Source organism: Plasmodium coatneyi, chromosome 2, assembly GCF_001680005.1.
Source record: "Plasmodium coatneyi strain Hackeri chromosome 2, complete sequence".
Classification (NCBI taxonomy): Eukaryota; Apicomplexa; class Aconoidasida; order Haemosporida; family Plasmodiidae; genus Plasmodium; species Plasmodium coatneyi.
The window spans coordinates 88,301-115,907 of NC_033557.1; the positions used below are offsets into that span (position 1 = coordinate 88,301).

Sequence of the window (27,607 nt, forward strand, 5' to 3'; positions counted from 1 at the left end):
AAAAGAAGATGAAGATCACGCAGGGGAAGAAACCTTAAAATCAGCTGAAATACCCAAAGAATAAAACGTAAAGGGGCCAATAGATAATACAAAGGATGATTTAACAATGGGAGATCCTATGAGCTATGACGCATTATTTTCACTCATTGTTGATGGAAGTATGGCGCATGAGCATATTAAGGAATACGAAGATTCATTTAGACAATACCTTAAGGATGCAGAAGCAAAGACGCCGTTAGAACAAAAACAACAGGAACCACAGGCACCTGTAGAAGTTCCACAAGAAGAAATAAATGAAGAAGTAAAGGGAGAAGAAGAAGTAAAAGAAGAAATAAAAGAAGAAGTGAAAGAAGAAGTAAAGGAAGAAGTAAAAGAAGAAGTAAATGAAGAAGTAAAAGAGGAAGTAAAGGAAGAAGTGACAGAAGAAGTAAAGGACGAAGTAAAGGTAGAAGAGGAGGAAGACGTACAACAGAAGGAAGTATATCCGGAGAAGGAATCGACAATAAAACATGACAATACAAGGGAAGAAAAAGCTCCCATTGAAGGGAAAGGAACCTTCCTAATGAGAAGGGGAGGAAAGGAAAGTGGTAGGTGGAAGGAGCTGGAGGAGGAAGGAAGATCCTGAAAGAAAAGCATTTGCTGAAAGAGAAGTTTTTGCTGAAAGTGAAGTAGCTCCTGTAGAAAAAGAATATTCAAAAAAGGAGGAAAAGGTTGTACAGGGAAGAATACACTCTGGTGATGAGGGAATGTAAATACTTGCTGATGCTAAGGAGGGGAAGTCACTGAGGAAGAATCTGTTTAGTGTAAAGAAGAAGGTGCTGGAGAGAAAGAGGATGCTTTTGAAGGAGAAGGCGAAACGTAAATAGAATGAAAATACATATAAAAGTGGTAAATTGGATCAAGAAGGAAAAAAAAGAAAAAAAGGAATCTCAATTCTTTCCCATATTCAAGGAATTTATTTTTCCGTATTATTCATATGGACATTCTTCCTTTTAAAATTTTCACGCTAGATATCCTATTGCACAATATAAATACATGAATTGTTAATTTTTATTTTTTTTTAACGTTTCAAATGATACAGCGATTTTGTGTATGTATTATTTGTTGATTTGTCCATTGGTTTAAAGATTCACGGTTTTGGGGAATATTGCGCCCTAAATATGCTTTCCAGTTTTCCAGGCTTAGGGTTTCAGGGGTTAGGTTTTTATCATTTGAAGAACCAAATCTTCTTAACCCTGCAGACATTCTGCAGCACAGTTACTTGAAGCGCACTGATATGCTTGTGGTGATATAGTGTGAACAGCGTGCATATATGGGGAGATGCACTCTGTGAATTGTTCTCATTTTCCAGGCGTCCTACTATTTGAATGATTCCGATATGTCCCCATTTTTATTGTGTGGAGGGTTCAAGACTCAGTGTTCCATGTGCAGGGTTCAAGGGTTAGGTTTGATATACCGGTCAGCCTGTTGCGTGTTCCTAAAAATCATATTTTTATATGTTACTTTATAATCTGGTCGGAATGCAAAAAGCATAACAGGAGTATTCGTCAAAATGTGAATAAATGTATATATGTATGCCCCCTCATATTAATGAAAGAAAATGCATTTATTATTTTACAAAATGATAAAAATTCCGGATTTGCGCGATCGTAAAAAATATTTGTATTGGTTTGGAGAAAAAAGAAAAAAAATAAAGATGAATGAATGAGTAGGGTGTGTGTGTGTAGGATTTAGCATTTTAGGGGTGTGTGTATGTAGGATTTCGCATTTTAGGATGTGAAGTAGTAATTACTGTTAAGTGAACAACATTTCACACCCCCATTAAAGAAACATTTTCTCCCTTTTTTTTTTTTTTTTTTTTTTCTTTTGTTCAGTATTTTGGTAAGCTTGGTAAGGGAAGAAAACGTTACAGAAGGGCTTATCAATTACGTGGTCCGTCCTTAGAACAGCAGATTGTTGACCATGTGGACCATCCTGGTCCACACACATATACATTAGTAAAGGAACGAAAACAACCAAGATCAACACCAAAGAGAAGGAGGAAAAGACGTGCTGTTGGTCGTGCTGGTCGTCATCGTGGTGTACGTCGCCGCATGATTATAGATATTCATTTAGAAGTCTTAGACGAATGTCAAAAAGGGGACCTACATTTGACAAAAGAAGACTTTTTTGAAATTCTGGTTCGGGAATTTATGGGAAGCGAATTTATAAAAAGAAAACATTTTCTTAAGGAACAGGTTGCAAGTTCAGATTCCGGGTTTAGGGAGGAAGATTTTGTTCCTAAGGAAAGTGTTCCTTAGGAAGATGTTCCTATGGAGCAGGTTCCAAGTTCAAATTCCGTGTTTAGGGAGGAAGCCTTTGTTCTTAAGGGTGAAGTTTCTAGTTCAGATTCCGGGTTTACGGTGTAATGTTCTTAAGGAACAGGTTCAAATTTCAGATTCCGGGATTAGGGTGTAATAAATATTTTATTTCTATTCAAAATCATAGGATATTATTTAAATATGAATAATTTTTTTCTCATGGAATAAAACCTTGTGAGACATCCAAATATTAGGAGGTGGTGTAATGTAGAAAATATTCATATAAAAAAATACTTATGTAGAAAATATGGACAACACAGAACCTATTAAAATTGATTTTTTCAATAAACACACATATCTTCTCTGCGGAATTTTTTTCATTAGTGTTGCTAACATAGCAAACGTGTAAAGAATATTTAAAAAGGTAGATGCCTTTATTTTGTTTCTTCATGTGGTACATGCGCTTATATAATTCCTAAGTATGTTCATGCCAAGCAGTATAAAAATTTATAGATATAGGACAATTTTATTTTCATAAAATGCAACACACTTATATTGTTTCTTTCTTAAACTTCAAGGCGTTCCGTTGTTTATAACATTCGTGCCTTGTATTTCATATAAAATATATATTATTTAAGGTGAGAACTATTTTTACGGAAAAGTGAAAAAAAAATTGTACAAAAGAAAACAAAATTTTCCTTAATTCTTTATTATAAGAACCGAAGTATTATAGAGCTAATTAAAATAATTTTTTACAATTATCGAGAGTTCTTTAAAAAAAGAGAAAAATAGAATTAGAGTAATTCTTCTAAAACTCCTTTCATTTTTTTTGAATTTCTTCCACTTCTGTTCAATTATTTTAAATTATGAACGAACCGCACCTATAAAATTAGAATCATTCTTGTGAACACCTAGAGTTCTTCCAAAAAAAAAAAAAAAAAAAATGAACAGAGTAATTTTTTTCAACTTTTCCTAATCCCTTCTTTTGTGTTATTGAGGGAACCACAGTAATATGAATTGCAAATAATTACAGTACATGCCGGAAGTTTTCTAGGAAAAAAAAATAAAGAATGGAGTGAAAAAAAATTGATGTTATCCAAATTTTTTGTTCCAAAGAAGAAACGGTAGTACTGTAAAATTGAATTCATCCCTGCACATACCAAAAGTTTTTCAGGATAAATCATACATATACCCTAGTATATAACAAAAATAATAAAAAATACGTTGTGTATTTTTGTTATTTGCACTGAAAAAAAATAAGATCAAAAAGGTCCAGCGTGCTGTAAAAGTGTAACATAAAAAGCATAAAAATGCATAGCACATGTTAAAACAAAAGAAGATAATAAAATTGTAAAAAAAAAAAAAAATACAAATGTTTGAAGCATTGCAACTCTTATACCTCATAATAATACCCATCAACAAAGCAGTTTATAGAATTTTTCTATAGAAGAAGAACATATCAATTAAGAATTTTTAAAAGAAACACACAGGTATGCCCCTGCACACATGTCTAAATTATCCACACGGAATTTTCGTAAAACCCAATAAGCGCCAAGGGTCATTCTTCTGCTTTTGAATTGTACTGTATTTTGACTGCTCCTAACCTTCCGATGTATTTAAATATCAAATTCTGATTGAAACATTATAAATATACGAAAGAGCGACATATGCATTATTTTAGTTCTCTATTTTATTTTCCTTATTCTATTCTGGTATATTCTTCGTTACATAAAAGGTAGTCGAAAAGTAGCACTTCCTTCACAGCTCCATAAGGCCCATTCCGTATGATCCATTTTTGTAGTTGTTCAATTTGACACGGCTACTGTACAATGAACGTATTTCATTTGAAAACAAAGAAGATGAAATCACAAATATGAAATAAGAAGGAATATTCCTGACTGCCCGAAGCATAAAGAGCCCCATAATTTCAACTTATTTGAACAGATGGTACGTTGGCATATTTAATTGATAGTAATTTCATATTATGCATCCGTTCCTCAAGTGTAATTATTAAAGGCGATTGAATATAAAAAAATAATTTAGATTAAATGCATAACATTCCCTTTTTATAACGTCAAATATATTTTAAGTAAAATAATTTCATTAATAAATATAAAATGTAACATGTGATAATAAGAAACAAGAGCATGTTGACAAAATTAAGGAGAGTCCCTCACTTACCATTCTTTCCAAGCCTTCAAGCAATTCAGCGGTGTGCTCTGTGCTCATTCATTTATAGCTGTGTTCCACCCGAAGAGCGCACCATTAAATGGGAATTCGTGAATTGATCTAGACGAGCGTATATAATAGTACCCAAACGATATGTTAATCCGATATGTTACTAGGTGTGCACATGATTCCAATTTTTATCTGTTAAGGCGCTGTTATTTATCATTAAGTGTAACGTTACAGTAGTATATCATTCTGAACATAAAAATATATTTCTATTACACGACATTCAAAGAAGACAACACGCATTTTATGCAATGAAGTAAATTATCGGCATAAATATTTATCAAAAAATGTGCCCGATTTGTTCATCTGTGCTAGGTAATATGAATTTTACACTATGCCATGTGTAGATCAGTCTATAGCACTAATATAGAATAGTCTAAAATTGAAAAATTCTATGAATTCTTCATTTAAAGGAGGACACACAATTATCAACCTGATGAAAAAGAATTATCCAATGATATAATTTCCGTTTATGCGAAAATAATTGGAACACATTGGACCACCTGATTTTTAAACGTTTAACTTTCTTTTTGCAAAGTGGCTCTTTTATTGCTCACATATAAGTTATCCTTCCAATTACACTGAATAATGATCTATAAAAGGCACACCTTTTAAAAAAGAAAACACGTCGTTCATTAACAAGTATTACTTCTTTTAATTCTAAACTGTATTCCCTTTATGTGTAACCATAATTAATTCTATGGTTACCTTTTTACATTACAATTAAAGAATAGCATTTAAAAAGGTGAAATAAAGCATTACACAAAATAAATTACCAATACTTTGCGATAATATCAATTTACTTAAATTATATATTTTTCCAATTAATTTTCTTTGTCATCCGTTAGTGTTAATTCTGCATTCACATTTATTTCTATAAAATTATAACTCTATCAACATTTTCCTTAAATCACTGCTAAAGAAATAAATTTTTTTTCTTAACTTACTACTATTTATTTGAAAGCGTTTTTACGTTTTCTTCGCATTAGTGTAACATGATTGTCTGCAAAATAAATTTCGAATTTGTTCTCACATTATACATATTACATATTTTATATTTCTTATGCGCAGCACGTTTGATTTAGTAAAATTTCATTACACACAAATAAAAATATCGTGAGAAGGCACCTTTGGCACATCATCTTTATGTGTATTAAAATTGTTTGTAAATGCGTAACATACATATAATGACACAAACGAAAATATGGCTGAATCAAAATTTAAATGTGTTTGTGTACTGTTCGTGAAAATGTTTTTTTTTGACATATTTGCATATGTCAATATTAATGCATTCGCAGGTGCAAATATATATAACAATTAAGTTTTAGGCCTTTTCGCCTTTTCATTTATGCGTTCTATTTCTTCGCTTCATTATTTATTTGCTTCCTTACATTCGTGTACTTCATTTTTTCCTTTGACTTATTATTCCCCTCTTTAGCTATTACAATTATTTAGGAAACAATTTTATAGAGTACATTGCATATATCGCATTTTTCAAACCTCTGCATTGCTTTAATTCAGGCGGGATATTAATTTTTACCACATTATATGAAAAAAAATGTGTTAAATAATAAACAGAGATTTATTTAAATTACAATCCCACATACATGAGCATAGCAGAAATCAAACTGTTCATTGTTTCAAATTGCTATTGAGTTCTACATGAATAAAAGTTTCCATCAATTTATTACGCACACCGCACTTATTGTATATAGTCGCATATGGCATATATTATTCGCTCCACGCTTGAAGATTATATATGTACACATAATGCACACTCTGAGAATATTTTTTCTTCCTAGAAATGCATAAGTGATTAGGCGCAAAATATTTAATCAGCCCCTTAGCTTAATATACTTTCACACATTTGGTACTCTTCAATAGTTCAAACATTTTTAGTTAACTCCAAAAGTAATTGATATTTTATAAAGTGCGAACGTGAAGAATAAAAAATATACTTCTGTGTCCTTGGCAATTTGAACACTGTATACAGAGGAAATTATGATTCGCACAAAATTCCTTTACCACAGGGATGTTTTACAAACTCCAAAATAAATGCATTATGAGGGAAAAAACCAAGAAACTCAAACTTTTCCTTAGTTTTATCATCCTTGCCCTCTTAATATGCACATGGAACTATCCCGATAAGGTACGAGGCATGCACACATGATATTTAAGCGCTCCACAGCGGTCTGCCGTTTCACTGGCGCAGTTTAAGCGGAAATATTCGTTCACAAATATGCAAATATATATGTGTGTATACTTAGCACGTGTCACAAAATGTTCCACATGTTTCCTCCTTCTTCAGGACACATCCCCTGGAGAACCACATGGCCAGGTAAACCAGTCAAGCAGCTCATTACACGTACGAACCAGCAGATTGCTGAGAGTAGACACAAAGCAAGATGGGAGCCCAAAGTATGCATTCCTGAGAGAAAGTATAAAACAGTTGGTAAACGAAGATGGTGCCAATTTTGAAAGAAAATTAATTTCCCTATTACGTGACCATAACATTGACAATAATTTTAGCACCTCAATGAAAAGTGATGATGCGCCGAAATACACAGATCCAGTGCAACTTAGAAAAACATACAAAAAGGTTTCTCATTCATTAAAGAACCATAATAATTGTAATAGCAGCGTAGAAGGTTGTGATCTCTATGATTTCTATGATGATGATGACGACGACAATAATTATAGGGACAGTGAAGAAACATTATATGATAAGGATGCCTCCAAAGACATCCACTCAGTTGACGATAGCAAATATGATTATGCCCATGATAGAGCATATGGTGCATTAAAAAAATCTGATTCGTACAGAAAGGGACGCCGCCGATCAAAATATGAGAACACGCATGGCAAAGAATTATATAAATCAAGAGATACATATAGAGGGTTAAAGTATAAACACAGTAGAAACGGCCTTTTCTCTTCCTTCTTTAAATTTTTAAAATCCGCGGACACAATGTACGAGAAGGAATTAATGAAGTTGATGACGTATGATCGTAGTAGTTCGCAAGGCAAAAAAATATCACCAAAACATAAAATGTACTTTAATATTCTTTCTCCACTTTTGGCGCCCTTCGTTCTTGTTCTTGTATCTATTGCAATAAACTATCCCTTAGGTGTTGTTTTATCATTTGTATTATATTTTATAATTGCGTTTTACGTGTTGTATAAAACGATGAATGCCGCCAAAAAATGTTCCTTCCTAGACAAGATAAAAAAGAAACGACGTTCTGAGCTGAGTGCTACTCGAAGATAAAAATCTTTTTATTACTCATTAAATTTGTTGCAAAAAAAATTATTACTCTTAGATGGTAAACAGTTAATGGCATACGCACTTCTACTTATATAACCGAAATGTTGACGTAATGCGGATGAATTATGCTCCCTTCAAGTTTCCGTCTTAAGGAATAAATCCTACCATTTTTTTCATGTTCCTCCTAGGATAAATTCCCTACACGAATGTATATGTACATTCTATGACTACTTCATGGATTGATCTTGTTCATTTGTCATAATAAAGTGAGCTTTTTTACAGTATCCTCCTTTTCTTTTTTTTTTAATATATATTTTTATGATACCTACCAACGTGTTTATGTGCTTTAATTTTCACATTACGGCAACATTCAAATCAGTTATTTTTTTCGTTTCATAGTCCACAATCCATCGTTTATGATTTGCCATTTATTATCTATTTTATTTATACGTATAATTTTTTCTTAATATATTTTTAGATATGTAAATTATGAACCACATTATACTATCATCTGTATAACTGCAGTCACCCTTCATATGGTGCGTTTGTATGCTTAACACACATATGTGACAGACATATATATACATAGTAACAATTTCAAGCAAGAGACACCACAATTTTAAAGATATTCCAGTTATATGGGAAATTTGTTTTATCCACACTTATTAGTTAACCAAAATATTATGGTCCATTTGGAGGTTTCACTTTTTTCCAAATTGTTCTGTAACGCTACTCTCAGGAAGGAAAAAGTAATCAAGGATAAAAACAATTTTTAGGTTCATTCCGCAAATGCGTAATTTGTAGTAATACGCATTTGCATGTCTTGTTCATTCTTGGCATTACACATATAAAAATTTAGTGCCGTGTTTTAAGGAAAAAATTTTTATTTTTCCTACTACGTTTTGACATTTTTCTGAAGAAATAAAGTTCGCGCAATTTATATATAGCCCCTTTGCATATTATTAATTATTCACCTACATTTGTATTTAAGCTTTCTTCCATCACACCATGACACGAAAGGCAGAAGGTTGCTTATGCTGAACCGAAGACATGGTCTACCAACGCGTTATTATTTCTACATTACAAAATAGAAGTAGCTAGTGCTAAATAGGATAAAATAACGCGTATTGCAGTTGCGTCCCCTTTTTCTTAAATGCTTAGATTGTTATTTTTAAATGTCTTTTCATTTAGGAAAGAGCAGAATGCACAATTGGTGCAAATACATATACATTTGAATACACACGAAACAGTAAAATTTGCCTTAAAAAAAGAAAGTTATGTAAAAGTAGTGCGAACTATTTATACAGGTAACCGTGCTAATATCAAAATTTTTACAAGTCTCCTATGAGAATCTCCTATTCGTGAGGCCGCCTTCCGAAGAATGCTATGAAGGAACTAAACAATTTAACGAAATCGTAAATTACAAAAGCAAATATAAAACGTTTAGACAAATCATACATAATGAAATTGTGTCTTTTTTTTTTTTTTTTTTTTAATAAACTAATGATGGAGAAAAGACCTTTTGGATATATAATTATAAATGATCCATTTTTTTTATTAAAAAAGCATTGCTACGATCCATAGTGTAGTGCTATTTTTTCATCTGAAAACACACATGGCACAGTATTCGATAAACACTTCTGACATGTTATATATACATATGCCAAAAATTCGTAGGTAACCTCTTCCAATTATATACTATGACTGTGCAAAGTTTACTTAAAATGTATAATCGAAGTGGAAATATATTCTTAAACCAAATATTAACTTTCATCACTGCACCCAGTCCTTAAATAATATTTTCGTAATTTCAACACACTTTAAAATATTACGATCAATCTAATATGCCGCGCTTATAGTAGTTAATAATGTTGAAGGAACAATAGTAAAATTAGACAAAAAAAAAATGTGTTGATCGACATATGGAAAAATAACGCGGCGCCTTCAATTTTTATTATATATACATATGTTTCTTAACCTTTTTTTTTTTTTTTTTCTTTTTTTTTGAAAAGTAATATCATTTTGTTGCTCTTGTTGTACTGTGCCTATTCTATTCTTTTATAAACTTTTCTCATAAATCCATAAGGCTCATTTTTTTGAGTTCACTTTTACTATAATATTGTACAGTTTTTATGGTTACTTGTGCACGAAACATGTACTCATGCAATTATACTTTGATTTAATAATAATTTTATTTTATGTTCCTTGAATGAATTCTTTAATTATGATTTTAAATATAATTGATGGCTTTGAAATATTTAAAATTTTGAAGAATAAGAGAGAAAACATAAAGAAAAATATTATGTATAAAATAAAAAGAGCAGCTATGGAATTACATTTTCCAAGATAATTCATTTGGTATCTTAATTTAGCTAATTCATTCGTTTGACACAAAAATATCGTCAACTTTGAAGACATTTTAAATGAAAAGGCGAGCATATAAAATTTTCGTACTTAATACAATTTTCATAATTACTCCCTTAATATGGTCAACATAGAATTCTAACGACGTAATCCAATTAATCTGCTTAATTCGTGTGCTACTTCTTTGCTTATTGTGTATGTTGAAGCTAAATTTTGTCTTTTTTTTCTTCTTTTTCCTCTTTTTTTTTTTTTTATTATTATTTCTATTTCATCTTTATTTTATTGTTTTCCTTTTGGTGTGTGGTAAAGAATATTTTTTTTGAGAACTCGCATCTTTTTTTTTATTAATTTATCAGAACGGTTTTTTTGGCTTGTATAACGTGGTACGACTTTTGTACTACGACGCATAAGGAATACCCACGTTGCCATTCGTACAATAAAATGTTATAATTTAAAAAATGTTATTCACATTGTTAAAAAAGAAAAAAAAAAGGCAAAACATATGAATATCTATTACATAAATATTAAGAATAAAACGGAAAACCCCGACTGACCTTATCATTTTTTTTTTATTTTAAAAATATATAACAAAAAAGAGATTATTCACTTTTGTGGCCTCGAAATTTATTTATTAAACGGATTCATATTCTACTAATAAAAAATATGTTTTCTTTTTTCTCGCAGTGCTGAATCTAAAAATTGTATGTAAAACGCTAACGGTTTAAATTTTTTTTTTTTATTATGTTATTATAAGTACATTATATGGAAATTATGTAATATTCCTATAATATAACAGCAATATGCAGGCAGTGTATAATCCATACTGATGGTATATAAGAAATTACTGTTTTATTTGTATATTAGTTCTGTTCTTCAAATTATTACTAGTGTCCATATATTGAGATAATTATAACAGTACATTATATGTACCAAAAATATATATTGTTTCTTCTTTTTAATAATCACTGTAAAGTCATAAACGCTTGTGAATTTAAAAATTTTTTTCCTTATTTTAAAATAAATTACTGTTTAATTTTGTGAAAATTTTTTCTTTAATTAGTAACTTCTTGAGAAAAATTTTAAAAGATTTCCCCATTTTTCTTTATTTCTAATTTGTTTAAAAATGATACTGATTATCAATATGAGAAGTTATTCATTTGGGTTATTAAACACTTAATTAATACCATTTGTCATTAGTTATATTTTACATATACTGACGTTATATATTTCCATAATTATAACATTAAGCAGCTACTGAATGTCCTTTTGGACGAATCAACCGTGTAGTCTTGATACTGTTCCATTGTACGTATTATGTATATGTATGTATATGTGTATACATGTATATATATATGTGCTACAATCGTTACCTTGCTTAATACGTATATTATATTATTTTACAAAACGACTATCCACTGTATATTTTTTTAAATTATGAAATGAAAACGTTACGGAAAAGTTATTTAGATGACGAGTAACAGTTCCTTTTATGGAAACCATTATAGTGTAACTTAATATTTTACGAAAGGGATATAGAGATAGATGGCAATCTCTATGAAACACTATAGGAAAGAAATAATAAGTGTTTTCCCCTTTTCTGTTAAGCTGTTTTTGTTCTCTTTCCTAATTTGGATTATAACCGATTCTAACCAGGTAAGACAGCGAAACGAAACGAAACAAAGAGAGGATATTCGAAAATGTCCCGGAAATGTTTGGGGACATATATGAACGTTTACCCCCGTTCATCCTAAATAATGTGCATATCGTGTTGCTACATTTCTACTTAAATAGCCATTTATATTGCTTAATTTTATAACATTTATGAAATTTTTAGGGAAGACCTGCAAGAAAATGGGGTAATTGTGAGTACCACAGTTTGAAAGAAAAAGTAGACCTCAGAAATAACAGATGCTTAGCAGAAAAAGATAGCAATGGTGAACCACCACCTGAGGAGGATAACTTTGCAAATTTAGAGGTTCTAATAAAAACGATTAAAGAAAATATGATGTTAAAGTTGCGCGATTATCGTCACAATAACGATACCCACCGTGACACTGTAGCAACATAACACAAGTGAACGTCTTCGCAATATATAAGCATAATGATAATATCAAGCTTCACTTCTGGTGGGCAAGCCATATACACACATAATGTATTTGCTATATTGCCTATCTTCTCTTCAGGATTACTATGCTATATTAGGAGTTCCTAGAGATGCTACAGACCTTGAAATAAAAAAGGCCTATAGAAAGTTAACCATGAAATGGCACCCAGATAGACATGTAGATCCAGAGTATAAAAAAATTGCAGAAGAAAAATTCAAGATTGTGCTCGAAGCATATGAGGTTCTATCAGATGAGAATAAAAGACAAATTTATGATCTCTATGGTGCACAAGTGTTAAAAGAAAACTACACATTCTACGGAGATGATGACGCAGGAGTTATTGGTGAACCTCCTATGTTTTCATTTTACAAAACGAATATAAATGCCTCTGAAATGTTGAATAAAATTATAGATCCAGTTAAGAACTTCTCAGTTAAGTCAACCTTCAATGAAAAATTTCAGCAAGTTTCAGATTTTTTTAGTAACATAAAATCCAAGATTAACTCCTCCGCGACCCCAGGAGGTAGGACAACTGAGATGTCCATTGTGCGCGTATATATGAGAACATATATAACAACAGCATATATATAAATTATACACGTGCACGATATATCTGAAATATGAGAAAAAGGAACAAAAAAAATGGATAGCAAAGATAAAGCTACCATGTTGAATGATTACTATGCTAAGTGTAACGCTTCTTCCTTTTATTTGTAATATAGAAAAAGCACGCCAATATGTATGCGACACATAGATTAGATTCATGCCCCTGTACCCTTCTGTCCCCTTTCCGCTACAGGCAGTAGTTGGGATAACACGCCTAAGTCATACGAAGCGCCTCTTTATGTGTCATTAGAAGAGTTATACCATGGATGCCAAAAAAAAATAAAAGTTACGAGAAAAAGATATAATGGACCCGTTTCTTATGACGAAGAAAAAGTGCTAACTTTAGATATAAAACCAGGATTATGTGACGGAACCCAAATTATATTCTATGGTGATGGAGATCAGGTATCGCCTTGGCAACAACCGGGAAATTTAATTTTCAAAGTAGTAACGAAAGAACATAGCATATATACAAGAGAGGGCAATAATCTCATTTTTAGGTGTGTATTAACCTTAGATGAAGCGTTAAATGGCTTCAAATTTGTGCTCGTAACATTAGATAATAGAGAGTTAGTTATACGAGTAGAGGATATTGTTGCCCCCAATTCTAGAAGAACAATTCCCAACGAAGGAATGCCTATTTTAAATAATCCATCACAAAGGGGGGATCTAATAATTGAGTTTGTAATTGTATTCCCCACCAATTTGAGCCCGGAAGAAAGGGATACCCTGAATGATATTTTATGTAATAAAGGATGAAAGCAGTTAGGAATCGCGAAATATAGAGGGGAAAATGTAATCCTACATATTGGTAGACAGACATTTTGATAAATATATCAACCATATGACTGCCAAATATACAAGCTTCTCCTAATTTTTACCAAAATGAAATGCGTACGACAAAAATACAACTGCATTGTGATATTTCCATATAGTGTCACAGTTGTGACTGGAAAAAGTTGTTGTAAAATGTTATGTACACATACCAACTCTTAATTAAATGATATTTTCCATTTTTATTTGGTCTTTTTCGTTTTATTTCTTTTTTTTTTTACGTGTAATTTTCCTTTTTGCCCTTTTCCTTTGGAATGTTAGAATATGTATATATCTTTGTGTATAAATCTTACATATACTGGTGCTTCCATCAGAAAGTTAAATTGTGCAAAAATGTCTTCATACCTGCATATGCACAATTTAATTTTACATAATTGTTTGAACAAAGGAAAGAGGAGAGGGGAAATTCTCTTATAACAAATTTTATGACTATAACAAAATATACAGTATAATATACAATATATGATTTATCATAAATTAATTAATCATCCAGCGTATTATGCCATTCTATATGTTAAAAGGTTCTGTTAACGTTTATCATAGTGGGTTTAAAGGAGCACCTTGCAAGTTGTCCAGAGTGGTTGGCGAAAAGACATTTGAGTTATGCACTACTACGATGGCTGCTGCTGCTGCAGGTGTGCTACTATAAATTTTATGTATATGAAAAACGGTACTTCAAATGTAGTCCTTTTTAAGGATGCCCATTATGGGAGTAACACTATATATAGTCTGACACTTTTATATCTACGTATAATTAGGCTTCATTCATTTTTTAAGGCGCAGTTGTATGTTTAGAAATGTGGATTATCATTTCTGCTCGCGTTCTCCCCTACATAGCCAAGTATAAAATGCTCAGAGTATACATTCAGCTTGCGCTTATTCAACCGACAATTTATTAGAAACTACCTTTTTTCATATCAATTCACAATTGAAGACGCCTACAGAAAAATTGCTAAAATTGGAATTTAATAAAATTTTCATTGACTCCCCCCTTATGCACCACCAAAAATCTATGATTCGTTTTCACAACTTTTTAAGGTAGCCCCTAATTCATATTACTACAGAAACGTTCAATTTGCATGTATTCCAACATGAGACATGTTTCTTAAAGAAAAAATGTTTCTATAATTATTCGCTCATTACATTATATAAAGCGATAAAGCTATTTTTTCGTGAAACGGAAATTTTATAAAAAAAAGGAAAATATTTTCCTTTCTTTTTTTTTTTTTTTTCCTTTTTGCATTCCCATTAAATAATCAAGTAATTGCAATGTCACTTGAACGAATTATACTTAAAACGAAATGATAATGCAATTCACTGCGTAATCATCAATAATTAATAATAAAATGTATGCTTTCATTTCTATGTCTGCTGCTTTATGTGAGCTAAGCGAGAATTCCTATTGGGGGGCTTCTCTTTAACAGGAACAATTAGATCATATCTGATGAATTAATTTTTCTCTACATAGAGAGCTAATGTGTGTTTATTTACACACAATTGAACACTACTATAATTTCTTCTTCTTTTTAAGCTAAGTTTGCTATATAATCGTATAATTAAGAACATGATGCACATTTTTAGTTAAATATGTGCGTAGATTTTCCGCACCGTAAAAGGACAAAATGGCTCTTTTTCACGGGTGTATATTAATTCATTTACCATTTTATTAACAATTTAAAATTTACAAAGTGTAGTAATTACAAATACATTTCTTCGAAAAAATAGATTAGCACCACTTCAGTATGATCGCCTTCCTTCAATTTAGAAAGTTCACCCTTTCTTCGAATTAACAGTTTGTGTTTTTACACCAACATGTGTAACTACAACCATGTAATAAAAATGAAATAGGAACATTAATTCATTCATGACTGAGTTCTAGCCTTTAATATATAAATTTCATTCATGGCAAAGTCAAACAAAACATACAGTAATGCATGGAATTGAATAAATACACATTACATCCTTATTTAGGTACCCTTTCTGCATCATAGATCTAGTTCATTCTCTATTACAAAATAACCATCTATTTGTAGAATGGCCTAAAAGCACATGCCTTATTTTGATCCTAATGATATTTCTACAAATGGTTCGTAGCAAATGAAACATAGGCGTGCTAAATTAAATTGCATATATGGACAGACCAATATATTTGTACACGTGGGCATATTTACACCCCCCATTATATGCACCAATTACAGCGAGCGAACCTTTCCCTTTCTACTAGTTTATGCAAATTTTACGCGCTTATTCACATTTTATCACTATTGTAACTTTACAGTTATGGAAAAATGACATAATTCTACAAACATTAAAATTATGATTAGTTGGCAGTACTTCCTTTTCATATACTTAAAATAAGGGAAATCTTAATTTCTAACGGTGTAAAATTAGGAAAGGGTCCACCATTTTCTTTCTTTCCTATGTGCTAATATAAATTAGGTAAATCCACTAGCCGTGATAAAACATAACTAAATAATGTATATATACCTTATATATATGGAGAAGCATGCACTTATAGTGAATTCAAAAATGGCAAAAATCCACAACTGACCATCAAGCATGAAGTAAGCTTTCTTGATCCCATTTCTGACAAAGCTTACTCCCAACTTTTATGAATAAACCGTTGAAATGGAAAAATAGGCAAAAAAAAAAAAAAAAAAAAAAAAAAAAACATAACTTCATCAGTTTACACCAAAATGTAAAGTTCCTTTTTCTGTATTAAATTTAAAATAATTTAATTAATTAATAATTTAATATAATCCTGATTGGGATTATATAATGGAAATGTTTTATGTTTATTCAAATATAAGGAATAGAAAATAATTCTTTATTCCAATATAATAATAAGAAAATCAATAGTACATTTTAAGATTAATTAAAACACATATATATAAATATGCATTTAGGTAATATTTAATGCAAATATGTGCATACATCAAAAAAGGTAAATTGTAAAAGTAGAATACACATTTTGACATTTATATATGTATTAACTAATTTTGGTAAATGTACAATATAATTTTCTGTTGGAAATGTTATTATTTAATAATACTAAAAAAAAGAATTTACAAAATAGTTAAAAAAAAAAACAACAAATTATATAATAAAAACCTTTTAAGGACAGACATAATACAATATATTTAAGTTAATATATTACCTTTATGACTCCATGCAATTTGCTTTCGAGGAATATACTATTTTTTACCTTTCTGCTTCACGTCCTTATTCTCCTTAGACTTTTTTTTGGAAGAAGAATTTTTTTTAAAGCTGAACTTGGAGAAAAGTGACTTTCCTAATTGTTTCATTATGGCATAATATGCAAAAAGCAGAGCTACGAAGAAAAAACCACCACCAGCCCAAGGATTGACAGTAACGATACCAACGATTCCTCCGATTGCTAATAAAAACGATATAATGAAACCTCCAATTGCTTTAGTTGTGTTTCCTAATTTTTTAAAACGATTTCTAAGATCCCCGAAAACGCTAAATCCTAATGCTGATTTAGTAACTGAATTTATCAAATTTTGTTCCATGGATAGTTCTGGATCTGCGGTTGCTTTATTAGCCATTTCTTTTATATTTTTAGCAACAGGAACATTATCACAAATTGATTTCACATTAGTCATTACTGTGTCTTTTATTGTTTCCGACGTTTTTCCAATACCAGTTGAAATGTCTCCTATTGTATCTGTAACGCACTCTTTTATAGTTTTCCCAATTTTTGGTATCATTTCATATTCAAGGTTTCCTATATTTCTATTAATGGTATCTTTTATATCATTAATTTTGGGCTGAACAACTTCATTATTAATGTCGTCCAATGTGTCCAACACAGTTAATTTTATATTGTCCAATTTTGGTTTTACGTTAGTTTCGATATTTGTTGCTATTTTTTCCATAATAGCACCTCCTATTTCTTCACATTTAGGTTTTATATCTTCTGGTTCGAAATTTCCAATTTTTTCTAATATTGTTCCTTTAATTGATTCTATGGGAGGTTTCCAATCACCGTTTTCAAGTGTTTTCAAAGTATTTGCGATATTTTCTCTTATCATGTCAATATTTCTTTTTACTCCTTGATTTGCTAAAATTATATTATCTATAATGTTCTCTTTTATTAATTCTAATGCTGGATCTCGGTTCATTTCAACTTCATAAATGTTGCTCATTAATGTATTTTTGAATTCTGTCAAGAATTCATTTTCTGTTTCCTTAACTTCTTTAACCCTAATTTGGTGAGGTGGAGGACGTACAAGTTTCATATTATCAGCAGGGTTAACATTTTTTCCTATATCACTTGGCGGAGATCTTACTACAATTTTATTATTATCACGATAATTTTTCATATCTCTAAGGTTTTGATAACTTGGATTTATAAATTCTAATTTTTTATTAGCCTCAGTTTGTTGAAAAAACTTTTTATTATGTTCAAACATTATAGGTTGTCTTGGAGTACATTTTCTTGCAGGGAATGGTGGAAGGTTTTCCTCTGAATGTATTTTTGATTTATTTACACTTGGTGGACTCATCCAACCTTCACTATCAGGATTACTTGGACTGGCACTGGGAGGACCTCGAGGAGGAGGTATATTAATTGGACCTTGCGGACCAGCATTGGGAGGACCTCGAGGTGGAGATATTTTAATTGGACCTTGCGGACCGGATTTGGGAGGACCTCGAGGTGGAGATATTTTAATTGGACCTTGCGGACCGGATTTGGGAGGACCTCGAGGTGGAGATATTTTAATTGGACCTTGCGGACCGGATTGGGGAGGACCTCGAGGAGATATCTTAATTGGACCTTGCGGACCGGCATTGGGGGGACCTCGAGGAGGGGATATTTTAATTGAATTTTGCGGACTGGCATTGGGAGAACCTCCAGGAGGGGATACCTTGGCTGGACCTTGCGGACCGGCATTGGGAGGAACTTGTAGGCGTCCATTAGGGGGACCACGTAGAGGAAGTCCTTTCAGTGAACCATTTTGATGCAAACCATTTGGAGGTATTTGTGGGCGCCCATTGGGAGGACCATGTAGGGGTCCTTTCACTGGACCATTTTGATTCAAACCATTTGGAGGTATTTTTGGGTGTCCGTTGGGAGGACCATGTAGGGGTCCTTTTACTGGACCATTTTGATTCAAACCATTTGGAGGTATTTTTGGGTGTCCGTTGGGAGGACCATGTAGGGGTCTTTTCACTGGACCATTTTGATGCAAACCATTTGGAGGTATTTTGGGGTGTCCATTGGGAGGACCAGGTAGAGGAGGTCCACGTGAGGGCATATTATTAGGTCCTTTTGGAGGCATACTAGGTGGCTGTATTTCTACCCGTACTTTTGGTACTTCCGAGTAACTACATGCTTTATCCCATGGTTTACAAAAATTAGAGTCATACGTTGTCATCCTTAGTACATCCACTTGTGATAAAGATCTGTTCTTATTGGCCATCAAAATTGGCGTCCTTCCTATGTCCCCATTGTTACTGCTATTATCCCATTTTTCTGTAAAATTAGTTTGCTGTAAAAAATGGGTAAAGCATAAGCAAATGGAATTATGTTATACACATGTGTGCGTCATTTTAGTTTACATTAATATGCACAATGTATGCACTTACACAGTTTGTACACTTGATGCTGTTCAAAAGCACACACAATTATATGCAAACGCATAATGAGTACTCAAAATTAAATAGATTCAAACATGAAGTGTAAATTTTTAAACATATATATTTTCTTCTATCTTACATTGCTAGGGCAATTTAGGATCCATAGGGCAAGGACACACACTGACACTTTGTTAAATAATTGTACTATATTTACTTTATTCTTAACACTGTATCCCATTATTTTTTCTATTACTGATGTAAAAACATCTGTTGATGATTTTATCTCCGATTCACTACCATTGTTCGTAGCAGACTTTGATACTACACATCTTCGCTGATCCATTATGTACAATTTTTAAATTGAATAAAATGATAATTACTTAGAAGAAGAATTATAATCTTCATTAGCTATATATTTTACATTAACAATATGATATTCCTTACACACATTATTGTAAGACCACGCTACAATTTCGACATTTACATCTAAGTCTATATCTTCACTAGGGGTCACAAAAGCATAAGCTACATATCTTGTAACTTCAGACTTAATTGTAGAGCTGTATGTATACTTATATGCATTATGCGTCCATGTCCTACGTGCGCATATGTGAGCGCACATACAGCCTTATCGTTTCTTAAGGACAATAATAAATTATACATTGAAACTTTTCCCTTTTAAGAACCAAAAATATTTTGAATTCTTGCAAGATAAAATATATACGTGATGTAAATATGTAACAGAATATGGACCATTAATTAATTAATATGTCACGAGAAATATAAAAATATCCGTGTTCTATTTTTCATGCGCTGATTATGTCCTGCAAAAAACATCTCCGCTTATATATATATCAGAAGAGAAGTTTTTTGCAGGATACACATATATGGTAGATGATGCACATACAATAAATCATGCAGCATATCCTTCTCCGCGATGCAAGAAGTATCTTATATATTTCCTTAAGCTAAAGCAAAGTTCGTGACATAACTTTTACTTTATGATAAAATAATATTGTCGGCATGAGCTCCATTTTATTACATAATAATAAATCAATCATCGCATATCCGCAGTTAGGAATATAAGCAGGTAAGCATATCTTCGCACATGCACATATATGTATATAGATACGTACGCAGTATATATATACCTAGGTACACTTCGGTTTAATTTTCAACAAGCCCTCGACACGTGAAAAACAAAGAGGATGCTAAATTTTAATGTTACAAAATTGTAGCTTCCTTTTACACGTGTACAAAGTATAAAATATACTTTGGCCGCGGTACATGTGCTATGTAAATATATTGTACAATTAACGATGAAAGGCGAAACAAAATACCTAGATAAAAAAAATGAAGATATAAATTATGCATATGTTACCTATAAAAATACGGGCAAAAATATGCTCAAGAATAGAAAACAAAAATACCGCATAAGGGGTGCAGCGAAATAATACACAATAAGAAAAAAATTAAAGATAAAAGGAATCATTATTATCATGAAGCCGGAAAAAGCATACATAATAAAATAATGCAGGCAAAGCAAAAAATATGAGCAGAAGCAGGAGAACGTTAAAATTACTTTGCTTCACACTTAAACGTACACTTAAATCTGAAAAATATATAGAAGAAGCTCTTTAGTGATAAATGTAAAAATTCAAAAGAAACGTAGAAATATTAAAAGAAATATAATATATATTCCCCTGAAGAAATTGCGAATATAACATAAATTACATAAAATTAACAAAAAATCTGAAATACGAATAATAAATAAAAAACTTCTTCCCTTTTCTAATAAAATAAGTGCAATTTTTATATATTATCATAAAAATAAGAAACAAAAATTCTGAATATGTTACTGAAAATATGATACACACATGCAATTTTGGAATAAAATTGTGCTCATACACTACTACATATACGTAAAAATTGCTGCATTAAAAAAATGGGTTGAGTGAAATTTTTTTAATTTTAGAACATAGTGTATTTTATGTATATAGAAATAAAAAGCAATTTGTTTATAAAAAATATATTTATTTATTTTATTTTTATTTAAATTATAAATAAATAAAAAAATAAAAAAATAAAGAATAAGAAAAAAAAAAAAAAAAGCATTATTTATCACTTTTATATTGATCAAAAAAATTACCTTCCGAACATAAAATTTTGGTAATTTATTTTAATATTTTCCTTTTATTCCTTTCGCTAAAAAAAATCGAATGAACGCTTTTACGTGCTGCAAATCTTCTTGTAAAAAATAAAGAAATACATTGTTATAATATATTTAGATTAAAAAAAAGGATTGTGAAATTTGCGCAAAAATAAAACTCAGCATAATATAGAAGAATGTTAGCGTATGTTTTATTTTACTCTAATTATGTGCATTTGTTTATTATTTTAATTTTTTTAGAAAAAATTACTGTTTATACGTAGAAAAAATGTTCATTTGTCCAAATTACGAAAAAGTGTACTATAACATGAAACGAAGTGTAAGCCCCAATGCACTTCTGTTCTGCGGAGCTCAGCTGGTGCCCTATTTTGGGGACGCACTTGTTGAAGCAGATGTCCATCACTTTAATGTTCTCCTTTTGCCTCTGCACTATTTCTTGTAATCCTAGCAATACCTGGTAAGGGGACACAGGTAGGGGGAAACGTCATATACACCCTGCTAGGTTCGCACTGGTATGGTATACCCCCGAGGGGGCGATCCTCTTCGCATAAACATGTTTACCACCACGTATACACACAGCTCTATGTAGGGGTGCTAAACAAGAATGCGTTTAATTCGCGTAGGTCTTAATATGTCTCACGTGACCCGTTTATCATTCCGAATTGAACTCATATGATCTTTCTCTCGATGCAATTTGTTCAGCACGCACGCATTAATAATCATACCGCTGCTCTGCTTTTTTCGTCAAGGCCGTCATCTGTTGGGGTGATCGAATTCATGTTGTCGTGTTTGTGTTTCTTCCCTTCGTTGCTATTTCGCGGCTTAACGATGTATGCCTAGGATACACTTTTAGGTCGGTTGTTCCAGTTTTTCTAATCCGCGTGGTTAAAGTGTAGGAAAAAAAAAAATAATAATAAAATGCTTCCTAAACAGGCATAAATATTTTTAAATACATATGTATCAACATAGAACCCACACGAATTTTCCAAATGGTCGTGTTAGAAATATGAATTTAGGATTACCTAATTAGGCAGGTAATTTTAATTAAAGCGTAATGTTACAAAATACGTATTTCGGTTTTCTTTTTTTTTCTTCTTTGCAATTCACCTATGGCTATCTCTTCTACTAAAAAGATTTACATCCATTTGAGTATGCCCAAATTGCGAAAAAATAGTTTACCGTTTCCTTTACCTAAAGATACATCCCTTCTCAATGCTAAGAGGCATACCCGTACAAAGGAGTTCAGAATAAAACACTAGTTCACATGTCTAAATGCTTTTAAGAATAGCTGCTGTAGATTCAATGAACTGAAAATGTAAATTCTCGTAGCATAACCTTAGGCAACATCCTAAATAATTGTCTTTTTTTTTTTTTTTTCGCCCCCTTTTTTGAAAAAAGAATAAAATATGTTATTACAAATGAGTAAAAAATAGACTCATATGACGTGAAATCATTTAAACCAGCATTTTCCGCGATCCTCTTCATGCTAATTAAGAGCACAATCCGCACATTTCTCGACATGCTTGCAACTTCTCACGCACATAAATAGAGAACCGTAAAAGCGAATTTAATTTTTAAGCTCATTTTACATTAAAATTAAACATGCCGTGCACACTCAGATTAATTAACAAAACTGAGCATCTAAGGTATTAAATATATATGCCGCATTGGAATGGAAGCAAATTGATAAGCACACTTCCGTAAGAAGAGCCTTTTTGTTAAGGCGTTTATACATACCACTGAATATACATATGTACATATAGTATATGTGCATATGGAACGAAGAGTACCTTCATCGTCCTCCTATTTAAGCTTCTAAATATGCACTGCATGCTTTATAACTTGCTCCTATGTCTTATAAGGCATTAACCAAAGTTGTTGTTTTATCCTTATCCTATGGAACATTGTGGTTCATCAGTCATTGAAAGGAACGCTTAACATCTTGTTGTAATTTCCCAGACAAATAAATCTATATATATACGTTATAAAAATGAACCTCCTCAAAAAAAAATAAATATGTACATATATTATTGTATAACATTCCCGGCTTGTGTATACGCATTGCTGATTTAACTAAATGACAGACATGATACCACAACAATCATCATGCGCAAAATGTACCGTCAAAATTAAATAGCAAAGATGTATAGTAAAAAGGCGTACAAAATAGGGGGGAAAAAAAAGTTTTCAACGGCGTCCGCTACTTCGTAGTAATAAAAAGATAAGGATATATCCATAATATTTATATAGGCACATTAACGTTTCTATGCTAAATTTTCGATTTAAAATATAGCGCACTGTCACACACATGCGGGGGAGAGGGCATAAAAAGCGCCATCTATTGATCGCATTCATATATATGAACGTATCTTGAGGGAAAATGTTTTTTTCGTTTTATAGAAATGTTAAGTTTTTCTTACATATGTTAATACGACTGTATCTAACCAACCATGCATCCTATTTATTTAACTGAAAAAAATATTCACTTTCACATGAGTCACACATGTCATATATATGTGACACACTAAGCATATATATATAAATAGAGCACGGAAAAAACGGAATTGTTTTCATATTTTAGAGTAGAAGTTGTGAAAATATGCTAACTCAGAACGATTAAATTGTGTGCACGCGCATGCACGTGTATATTCGTGCATACCAGCTAACGGTCCAGTCACGTAAGAGTGTACACACATATTTATATATACAATGCACTATGCAACGTTTGCGATGTATGCACCTAATATATATATATATCATATATATAACATATATTTATTTGCAATAATTATCTTTTTATAACAATTTAAATCCACGTAACAATTTTCCATTGAACACCGAATTCACGGTTTCTTTGCAGGCCTTTAAGTTTTCTGTAATAGTTTTCTGTACTTCCATGATATCTTCCTTCTTCACTGGTATATTTTCACGGATCTTTTCGAATCCTTCTTTTAGGGTTTGTTCAAATGCTGGGCCATAATCTTGATCAATTTCGCTTAACTTCTCTACAACAACTTTTCTTAATTCATCGACAGCTGGTTTCATATCTCTCTCAATATCAATTCTCACCTTACATGCGAAATCTTGAATTTTCTGTTTCACTTCAGTTTCAACGTCATTTTTTACTTTGTTCACAACATTTTCAATTTTCTTTTTTACGTCCTCATTAATTTCAATGTTTAATTTGGATGCGAAGTCTTCAACTTTGGGTTTTACTTCCTTTTCAAGTTCTATAAATTTAGCTTTTAAATCATCAATTTTAGGTTGAACATCTTTTTCGATATCTTTAATTTTATCAGCGAATTTATTCATGTGTGGAATGACTTCTTTCTCTAGATCGGAAATTTTATCAGCAAACACTTGTATTTTGGGCCCGACTTCTTCTTGGATATCTTTTAATAGCTTTTCTTTAATATCATCAAATTGGGGTTTAATTTCATTCTGAATGTCTTTTATGGTGGAAGCTAACTGATCAAATTTGGGTTTCATTTCCGATTCGAGTTCACTCAAATATTTCTGGGTAAGTTCATCAATCTTTGGTTTTACTTCCTTTTGGATATCCTTCAATTTGGTAAGAAATTCATCTCTTAAATCTTCGTATTTTGAATGAATAGACCATTGAGAGTCTTGTAATTGATCAAGAACATCCTCAGCAACGTCATCAACAGATGGAATATCACTTTCGTCATCGAAATTTAATTCTACATCGATTATGTTGTTGCTACTTGATTCCTCATCTGCACATAATTCTGAGAGATCCTTTTCAAATTCCTTTAGTTTATCTCTTAAGCTATCTAATGTTGCTTTTAAGCCCTCTTCGTAATTCTCCTTAATTTTTTTCTTAATTCCTTCTATCTTAGGCTTCATATCTTTCTCGAAATTTTCCTTAAGGGAAGTTGCGATTTCATCATACTTTGGTTTCACTTCCTTCTCGTATTGTTCACAGGCAGTACCTACAAAGCTCCCTATCATTTCTTCGAATATGCTTTTCTGGCTGGGTTCTTCTTCCTTAGTAGCAGCATCGCCAGCATCAGGAGAGGCACCATCGGCAGTATCTGGAGTGGCACCATCGACCTTATCAGAGGTGGCACCATCGACCTTATCAGACGTGGCACCATCGACCGTATCAGACGTGGCAGCATAGGCCGTATCAGGAGAGGCATCGTCAGCAGCATCAGCAGTGGCAACATCGGCCGTATAAGAAGCGGCAGCTTCGGCGGTTTCAGCTAACATTCTGTTGAACCTTGTCTCATATGACGGAGCATTGTATCCGTTGCTCCTCCTGCATGACATCGTATATGAGTCCTAAAAAATTGACATAGCAAAAGGAAGGGCAGAATGAATGCACACATGTTATGTTGGAGGAATATCTATAGGAAATACGCGTCACCTTAACGGTTACCCACTGATCATTTTTCTTCACGCCATATGATCTCTTTCCTCATCACTTAAGGAAAGGAACAGCACACATACGGCGTACACATATTACGCGTATCTACAGGTATATATGTATATATGCAAATGTGAAACAGAAAATCTAAATTCCCTTTTGCGCTTTTCTTTTCACATTTTCATTATCATAATTTCTTTTTCCTTACATTTTCGTAGTTTTGGAAGGAACAAGCTACAATTCCCGCAAAGGTGAAAACCTTCACGGCGAACGGGAAGATATTCATTTTCCCCCTATTGTTATTGTATTTGCTTAGAGCAGCCATATTTTCTAAGGAAAAAATTATAATATCTAAAAATCGTTACGTAACAGTTTTTCTTTGTTATTTATGATTACTTCTTAAATCAAAATTTTAAAATAATTAATATTATATAATAATTAAAATTTTAAATATTAAAATTCAGTAAAAGAGTAATCCACTTTATTTTCTAAATTGGTAAGGAATTTAAAAAAATAAGAGTGTTATTTTTTTATATATTTCTTTTTAAATTTATGTTAAATTTTTTTATTTTTATTTTTTCCCTCAAAGCTACACGTATTTTTATTTATACATGCAACAGAATTATGATAAGGAATGTATATATATATTCAGTTCAACTTGGAAAAAAATTCAACTAAAATTATTATTTATGTTAAAATCATGGTCATTTTTTACTTTGTTACTTTTTATAAACAAAATTTTCTATTATTCCTGAGAAGAGTTAATAAATAAATTATTATACTGCATACTTAGCTGTTCCGAATATGCACTCTATCGTTTTTTTTTTTTTTTTTGGTTTCTTTTTTCCTTTTTTTGCATAATTATACAATGAGCATTATTTCTAAATATTTCCTGAAAAGGAATACAGTATATATATACGGGCGCTACATATGGTGCTAAAAGGAACACAAATAAATTTATTTATTTTATTCTTCTATTATAATTTCTAAACAATATTTGTATAAAGAATTCAAATAGTTCCATTTTAACATTTACGTAAATTCGCAATAATTAGACTTTTGTGCATTTCTACATTTTATGATTTATTTTATATTCTTATTCAATTCTATAGACTTGGAATTCGAAATAGCAATGGAAAAATACTATTATAAAAAATGGACCAATCCACAAAAAATATAATTGTTCTTTTAAATATTTGCCAAGGGCAGGTTATTTAAAGGGTTTACATATTCGATGCGCTAAAGTAATTATTTTATTTTTACAATATTTAAAAAATATTTCTTTTTTTTTTCTGTGCCACGTAAGAATATTAGCCCCCCCTTTCTTTACGAATCGGATATGTGCCACATGTTCGTACATTTCATGCAAGTTATCTGTGCACACATATTTTTTATACGTTCAATTGTACACGGATACCATTTTGTTCAACCCATTTTTCATGTACGCTAATGCTGCTTAGCAAAATAGCACATTAAATGTGGTCTACACATGGGAATATTGAATTTTAGGAAAGTTAGACTTTACGCGTTAGCACTGCCATTGTCGTCCCCATTGCCCCCATTATCATCCTTACTATTACCACTATCGACTACTGCTAGGAAAAAAGTCGATATGGCAAAAATTTACCATTTGAAAAAAGACGAATCTTTTTTTTACTGCATGGGAATTTGTTCGTTATAAATGGCCAAAAGTGTAATTTAAATGGTAAAAAAATAAATAAAATAATGATAATA

General features: G+C 31.5%; 6 protein-coding genes across 6 annotated transcripts; 3 read left to right on the top strand and 3 right to left on the bottom strand.

The window, feature by feature from the left end:
• Positions 1 to 4,622: 4,622 nt before the first annotated feature.
• On the top strand, positions 4,623 to 4,998 carry PCOAH_00002340 (hypothetical protein; the record flags this gene model as incomplete). The annotated part of the gene is made up of 3 exons (XM_020057051.1): positions 4,623 to 4,700; positions 4,765 to 4,850; positions 4,911 to 4,998. The coding sequence occupies 3 exons, from the start codon at positions 4,623 to 4,625 to the stop codon at positions 4,996 to 4,998; spliced, it is 252 nt and encodes an 83-aa protein (XP_019912701.1).
• Positions 4,999 to 6,597: 1,599 nt separating this feature from the next.
• On the top strand, positions 6,598 to 7,803 carry PCOAH_00002350 (Uncharacterized protein; the record flags this gene model as incomplete). Its single annotated transcript, XM_020057052.1, has 2 exons — positions 6,598 to 6,684; positions 6,844 to 7,803. 2 exons carry the CDS (start codon positions 6,598 to 6,600, stop codon positions 7,801 to 7,803), a joined length of 1,047 nt encoding a protein of 348 aa, XP_019912680.1.
• A 3,903-nt stretch (positions 7,804 to 11,706) lies between these two features.
• Positions 11,707 to 13,634, top strand: PCOAH_00002360 (Heat shock protein; the record flags this gene model as incomplete). Its single annotated transcript, XM_020057053.1, has 4 exons — positions 11,707 to 11,817; positions 11,999 to 12,139; positions 12,348 to 12,792; positions 13,069 to 13,634. The coding sequence occupies 4 exons, from the start codon at positions 11,707 to 11,709 to the stop codon at positions 13,632 to 13,634; spliced, it is 1,263 nt and encodes a 420-aa protein (XP_019912659.1).
• A 3,269-nt stretch (positions 13,635 to 16,903) lies between these two features.
• On the bottom strand, positions 16,904 to 19,656 carry PCOAH_00002370 (Uncharacterized protein; the record flags this gene model as incomplete). The annotated part of the gene is made up of 2 exons (XM_020057054.1): positions 16,904 to 19,225; positions 19,453 to 19,656. The coding sequence occupies 2 exons, from the start codon at positions 19,654 to 19,656 to the stop codon at positions 16,904 to 16,906; spliced, it is 2,526 nt and encodes an 841-aa protein (XP_019912641.1).
• Positions 19,657 to 21,736: 2,080 nt separating this feature from the next.
• PCOAH_00002380 (Mitochondrial import inner membrane translocase subunit) lies at positions 21,737 to 22,262 on the bottom strand (the record flags this gene model as incomplete). Its single annotated transcript, XM_020057055.1, has 2 exons — positions 21,737 to 21,937; positions 22,209 to 22,262. The coding sequence occupies 2 exons, from the start codon at positions 22,260 to 22,262 to the stop codon at positions 21,737 to 21,739; spliced, it is 255 nt and encodes an 84-aa protein (XP_019912607.1).
• A 2,017-nt stretch (positions 22,263 to 24,279) lies between these two features.
• PCOAH_00002390 (Uncharacterized protein) lies at positions 24,280 to 26,198 on the bottom strand (the record flags this gene model as incomplete). Its single annotated transcript, XM_020057056.1, has 2 exons — positions 24,280 to 25,788; positions 26,082 to 26,198. The coding sequence occupies 2 exons, from the start codon at positions 26,196 to 26,198 to the stop codon at positions 24,280 to 24,282; spliced, it is 1,626 nt and encodes a 541-aa protein (XP_019912759.1).
• Between the last annotated feature and the right edge of the window lie 1,409 nt (positions 26,199 to 27,607).